The sequence below is a fragment of the Fonticula alba genome, assembly GCF_000388065.1.
Source record: "Fonticula alba strain ATCC 38817 unplaced genomic scaffold supercont2.6, whole genome shotgun sequence".
Taxonomy (NCBI): Eukaryota; order Rotosphaerida; family Fonticulaceae; genus Fonticula; species Fonticula alba.
This window is the reverse complement of record NW_009242976.1, coordinates 521,338-527,371: the sequence shown is the minus strand read 5'-3', so window position 1 is coordinate 527,371 and position 6,034 is coordinate 521,338. Positions and strand designations below refer to the sequence as shown.

General features: G+C 66.4%; 2 protein-coding genes across 2 annotated transcripts in view; one reads left to right on the top strand and one right to left on the bottom strand.

Moving 5' to 3' along the window:
• H696_03782 (hypothetical protein) overlaps positions 1-3,428 on the top strand; it is a gene marked incomplete at its 3' end in the record, with an annotated part of 6,345 nt that extends 2,917 nt beyond the window's left edge. The window contains exons 8-14 of the mRNA XM_009497640.1: positions 66-414; positions 580-1,025; positions 1,170-1,399; positions 1,588-1,689; positions 1,846-2,547; positions 2,711-3,147; positions 3,326-3,428. Coding sequence (XP_009495915.1) covers positions 66-414; positions 580-1,025; positions 1,170-1,399; positions 1,588-1,689; positions 1,846-2,547; positions 2,711-3,147; positions 3,326-3,428 — 2,369 coding nt within the window. The remainder of the gene's footprint in view (positions 1-65; positions 415-579; positions 1,026-1,169; positions 1,400-1,587; positions 1,690-1,845; positions 2,548-2,710; positions 3,148-3,325) is intronic.
• A 482-nt stretch (positions 3,429-3,910) lies between these two features.
• On the bottom strand, positions 3,911-5,389 carry H696_03781 (hypothetical protein; the record flags this gene model as incomplete). Its single annotated transcript, XM_009497639.1, has 4 exons — positions 3,911-4,207; positions 4,317-4,835; positions 5,040-5,188; positions 5,278-5,389. The coding sequence occupies 4 exons, from the start codon at positions 5,387-5,389 to the stop codon at positions 3,911-3,913; spliced, it is 1,077 nt and encodes a 358-aa protein (XP_009495914.1).
• Between the last annotated feature and the right edge of the window lie 645 nt (positions 5,390-6,034).

Here is a 6,034-nt window from a genome sequence, read left to right as displayed (position 1 = left end):
CCCCCCCCCCCCCCCTCCCGCCCCTCTGACGCCACCCGCTGGGCCTCCCCCGCTCCCTTTTCCAGTCTGCTTCCGGACCATCCTCGGTGTGGAGACATGTCCCCGGCTGGATCGGTACAGCCCGGCCCACGTCAATGCCTACTTCAGTGCGGCGACGCAGATCGTGGCGACCTTCGCGCCGCCATCGGCCAGCGCCGCCGGGTCCGGGGTCGGGTCCGGGACCCCCGGATCGCCGACATCCGGTCGCGGGGCCCGGTCCCATGCGGCCCCCGAGTACAATGGCGAGAAGATCACCCGGCTCTTTGATGTGTTGTACCAGAAGATCTTGGCCACCCGGCCGGCCCTGGTTCCGGGCGAGACGGAGGACGACTATGCCGACATCGACCTGGATAGTCTGCTTTCCTGCTTCTCCGAGTATGTTCCGCCCATCGGCCCATTTGTGCACTTATGCGTGGCCATGGTTGCCACTGCCCCCTGCTGACTTGCTCCTCTGTGTCCCACTCCCCCCCCCCTCCCCCCTCTCCCTCTCCTCCCTGGTCCGTCTTCTCGCTGATTCGTCCCCTCCTGCGTCCACTGCAGCTACCATACACTTGAGCTGCACGAGGTGGAGCCCGGGGCCTTCACGCCGATTGGCGGGAAGCCCGGCTTCGGGCCGGCCTCGGTGCCCTCGCCCTCGGCCGAGGGTTCACAGATGGCCACTTCCGGAGCATACTCGGCGCTGGAGCGGATCCTCGAGCGGCACCTGCCAGATGCGGCGGCTGCCAACGCCACGTCGCTGCAATCGACGGCCAAGCCCTCGGCGGCCAATGCTGCCGGTGCTTCGAGTGCCGGGGCCTCTTCCGGCACCCCCGCCACCGGTGGCACCACCGGCGGTGCTTCAAACTCCACCGCCCCCGGCGAGGCCCCGGCTCGCAGTGTGTTCCGCGTGCGTGTGGCCATCGCTGGCGGCGATTCCATGGTGCAGGCCGTGCTGCTGGCATACGCTCGCCTGCATGTGGCCCGGCCGGATCTGCTGGCGCGTGTCGGTGCGTGCCTCACTCCCCGTGTCACCCCTTGTGTGTGTGTGTGTGTGTGTGTGTGTGTGTGTGTGTGTGTGTGCGTGTGTTCCCTCCGCCCTCCATATCACGCGTTGCTCATTCCCGGTTTCCCTCCCCGCGCCGGACACGCAGCCCCCGTCTTCTACATCGTGCCGATTGGCCGGTCCTTGAAGTTCGCCCATGCCATCTCCCTGTATGATCCCTTCTATGGGCGATACCTTTTGCACCCCCTTCGGTCGGCCCTCTCGGTCCTGCCGGCGGTTGACGATCCGGAGGTATGCAGTCGCCATGGCCGGTCGGACCTCATCGGCGACCTTGATGCGGTCTTGTCACTGCGGTCCTTGAATGCCGTCACGGACATGGTACGAGCCCCGGCTCTGCCTCCCCCTTGGCAACCCTCCCCCATGGGCATGCTTTTCTGCTGGGTCCTGCCCCCCTTCCCTTGCCTCTCTTTCCCCCGCCCCCCGCCCCCCCTCTGACGGTGTTCCTTGCTTTTCTCCTCCTCCTGCTTCTCCTCCTTCCTCTTGCCGACTGGCTTGCACACGGCCAGGGTGGCTACTTTGACGCGTCGCGCAATGCGGTCATGTCGCCGATTGCCTATACCCGGTCCCTGCTGGACCAGCACTTCCGGACAGCCACCTCCACGATGCATGTGCGTGTGCCTCGTTCATCCTTGTCTTCTTGATCCATGCCTCCGCCCCCCCCTCCCCCCCCTTCTCACCGCCCATACGGCCTGTTGTTGTTGTTGTTGTTGTTGTTGTTGTTGTTGCTGTTGCTGTTGCTGTTGCTGTTGTTGGACCTGTGACAGTGGAAGGTCTTCCAAGTGCAGTACTGGCAGAAGGCACGCGACAGCAAGGAGGACTTCTCCGGCGGCGTGGTCATCCCCTTCATGGGATCGGTCGAGGTGGGCAGCCATGTGTCGACGGCGGTGGCCTTCGCCTCGGAGGTGACCTCGTCGCTGGGCATGCCGGGCAGCGACCCCGGCGCCTTCGCCGGGGGTGACGGATCGCTGGCCGGGGCCGAGCGCCCGGCCCAGACCACCTCGCCGGCGGTGCTCGGCCAGCTGACCACCGCCTTTGGGGCATTTGTCACGACAAACTTCACTCAGCCGGCGGCCAGCCTTTGTGCCGGTGGTTTGTCCGTGTCGCGCTTGCGTCGGGCACGCATTTCCTCGGCCACCGGGGCCGGGGCCACGAGCGCCCTCTCGGCTACCGGGGCCGGGGCCGGGGCCGGGGCCGGGGCAGGCTCCGGGGCAGGCTCCGGGTCCGGGTCCAGCTCCGGGTCCGGCCCCTCTGCCTCGGTTATCCGGCAGCTGAAGCACACGGCGCCGGAGCTGGCCATCTCCTACACGGACCTCTCGGTGGGCGGTGGCTTTGGAATGCGCCGGACCCTTCCTTCTCGGTCGTACCACTCGGTCCAGGTCAGCAGTTTGCCCCGGACAGCCGATCATGGGCACCTGGTGCACCCTTTCTCCGATTGTGTGGAGCTGTACATGTTCGAGGCGGACCCGGTGCGTGAGCCATCGCTGTGGCGCCTTGCTGGATCCCGGCTGAAAAGCATCTCACTTGGCGAGGGAGGAGGGGCTTCGCTCTGCTGACAGGCTGATTGCCCTCGTTCGGCCTTTGGCTTTTCCTTTTTTTTCTTTCCCCCTCCCGGCTTTGGGACATGCGCAGTCTCGTCGCTCGCGCAACAAGGTCACCCAGGCCACGGCTCTGGCGGTGTCTCAACTCCAGCCGGCCCCTGCCCCGCTGGCCTTCCCCCAGCTGTTGGACTTGTCATCATCGCAGGCGGTCGTGCTCGATTCGAATCTCCTTTCCTCGCCGGCCGGAGTGCCCGTGGGCCCGGGCGCCGCGGCGCTCCCGGCCTCGGGTCAGTCGGCCGATTCCGGCACCCCCGGCGGGGGTACCAGCCCTCTGCCGCGGGATCTGGCCGACAGCTTGGCCCCGGTGGTGGGGGCATCGCTTCGGCAGTCGACGGCTGGCTGGCTGACCGATCAGGCCGAGGAGGGGCACTCCTTCCATGTGAGCAATGCCACGGTGGAGACGGCCAACGGGCGTCCTTTCGATTTGGTGGTCGACGGCCGTCTGATCGAGGGGGTGTTTGCCTTCCGGTGCGTGCCTGTGCCGGGCGCTGCCCCTTGCTTTCCCTTCCCCCTGTCCCTTCACCTGTTCGCTGGACTTTGCGCTGACACTGTTCACACTCTCGCCCCTGTGTCTATTTGTGTTCTCCCGCCCTGCCTTCTGGGCATCCGGGCCTATGTGTGTGTGTGTGTGCGCATGTTTTCGCAGTATTTTGCCCATGCGCCTGAGCGCGCAAAGTGCCGATGGCAGTGGTGGCAGCCACATCACCTTCCCCGTTCAGGCCACGGTGTCGATGGACTCGCTGTTCTGATTATGGGCCCATGCACATCCACGCGTGCCGCCCTATCACACATGTGCACACAGATATATATTTATATATTCATACATGGATGTGTGTGTGTGTCTGTGTGTCTTTCGTGTGCCCACGCGCGCACGCACAGGCGGCAAGTGTCGGGCTACTTGCGCCCCGCCCTCCGGTGGGCGCATTCCTCCCCCGGCCTCGCATTGTCCTGCCCCCTGTTCGCCCGCTCCCTCCCCTCCCTCCTCCCCTCCCCATCACCTCCCTTTGGGGCCGACTTCGCAGGAATAGACTCACCTGCACACAAAGGCACAGAAGCAGGGACACGTAAGGAAAGAGTGCAGGTTTTCAAATTCGCAAATCGACAACCAGGATCGCACCCAAAAGCTTGGGACAGAGGGACAGGGAGAGGGGGGGGGGAAGGGGGGCAGAAGCGAGGGGGGGGGAGCTCCCGGGAAGAGGCAGGGCCGGGCTAGGCCGGCGACGCGCTCGATCTATGGCGCGTCGACACTGGACTTGGCCTTTTTCGAGCGCTTCTTCTTCTTGAGTGTGGCACTGGTCCCGGAGAAGATTGGCGCCCCGCCGGGCAGGGCTGTGTCCGAAGAGGAAGCCCCGGAGGAAAGGAGCCCCTGGCTGGCGGCCTTCAGCTGCTCGGGGTCGGCCAGCCGCTGCGGTGACCCGATGACAATGGCACCGACCGGGCCCAGGTCCAGCGGGACCACGGCGGCCGGGTTGACGCCATGGAGGAAGGGCCGGACGACGGGCTTCTGGGCAGCAGCCTCGGCAAGGATCTGCGATGAAGGGGGTCAGACATTGGGCAAGGCGTGGTGTGTGTGTGTGGGGGGGGGGGGGGAAAGCGCGCGAAGAGGAGGACAGCGGGCGCCAGTGGGCGATGCGCACCGCCTCAAGGGCCGGGTCATGGCCCGATCGAGAGCCCGAAGGCCCGGCCGTGCCGGAGCGCACGCGCGTCCCGGACCCGGAGAAGGGAACGAAGTTGACCCGGCGAGCTTCGGCCGTGGCGGCGGCCAGGCGCGCGGCCTCCAGGGCCTGGCGTTCGCGCTCCTGGCGGGCCGCCTCGGCTTCGCGGCGCTCGGCCTCAGCCCGCTCACGAGCTTCCACATCGGCCGGCGGGGCGAAGTCCACCTCGAGATCGGTCTCAGTGATGGCGATGGCCGGGGCCGGCTTGGTGTCCAGCACCCGGAGTCTGTACACCCGATCGTCGCCGTAGGGGATGGTGATGACATCGCCCTTGGTCAGGGCGCCATACTGGACGAGGCCATGCTCCAGAGTGGCTCGATGGTTGTGGATTTGCAGGAAGTCCTCGGTCAGCGGCTGTAGCCGCACAAAGTTGCCCAGGGGGAGGTTGACATTGCGAACGACGACATTGTCACCGGACGTGATGCCCAGCTGGTCCATCATCTGGCGGTTGGGGGAGGAGGAGAGGCCGGGGCCAGAGGGGTTAGCAAGGGGATGCGCATGCGCAGCTGCATGCCCATGCGTGGCCGCGCATGTGGCCACAAACAAAAGCACGGCAGGAGCGGAGGGGGCGGGCACAGCACGAAGGAGGCGCGCAGATGTGGACTTCGGCAAGCAATGGCCCGAAGGACATTGGGCGGCACGAACCCAGGAGGGGAAGTACACGTTGCCTGGGCACTGGTCGAAGTCGGCCACACCCCCATGGGTGATTCGATCGCCATAGGAGAAGGAGAAAACCATCGGGTAGGTGACCAGATGGTGGGACAGCTCTTGCAGAACCAGGCTCGGCAGGATGACTAGACCGAGGCGCCGACGAGTGGGCAGGTCGGGTAAGGGGGCATGCCGGGCAATTAATCAGTCACCATGGCCGGGACAGGGGGCGCACCTTTCCCGGCGTTCTCAAATTCATTGGCCTTCAGGTGCTTGCTTTCCCGCATTGACCGGGCCCGCAAGAGGACGGTATACACCCGGGGGTCGCCGCGGAGGTGGATGGACATGGCAGCGAGGCGAAGATGCTACCGGGGACAGGGCAGCAGTGAGGCAGGAGGGGATGGAGGGCAGGATAGGGGGGGGGGGGGGGTGGGGGGGGGGGCCGATGATCCTGCGTTCGTCGGCGCGGCAGGCGCCGTGCCGGGGTCTCTTGGCATCAGGACACCGCGAGAGGGAGAGAACTGGGAGAGGGCGCGAATGGCAGAGCGAGCGAGAGTGGGAGAGACAGGGGCGAGGTCCGGGACAGCGAAGATGCCCGAGCACCCTCGGAGCGACCAGGCAGCATCGGCCGACACCGCCAGCCGTCGCCGATCTGCCCTGAGGGGGCAGGGCGGGGCCGGTCGAGAGTGCGCAACACCGATGCGTGGACCGATCCCCTGGGTACGATCGCCCTCTGAGCATGTCCGCCCCCGATTGTCACGGTCTCGGGCCCGGGTTCTCGTCGGGGAACCGGCTAGAGAAGGGCTTCCCTGCCAGGTCACCCCCCCCCCCGGGCACCAGGGAATGTCACAACCAGCTGGGCGGGCCAGCTCCCAACCAGGTCCCAACGCTTTGGCTGTCTGCCGTCGAACCGCGCGCTCATTGGCCGGCGATCTGCCGCAAGACTTCCGGCATCCGTGAGCAAACACGCGTGTTTCGCCGCCGCCACCCCC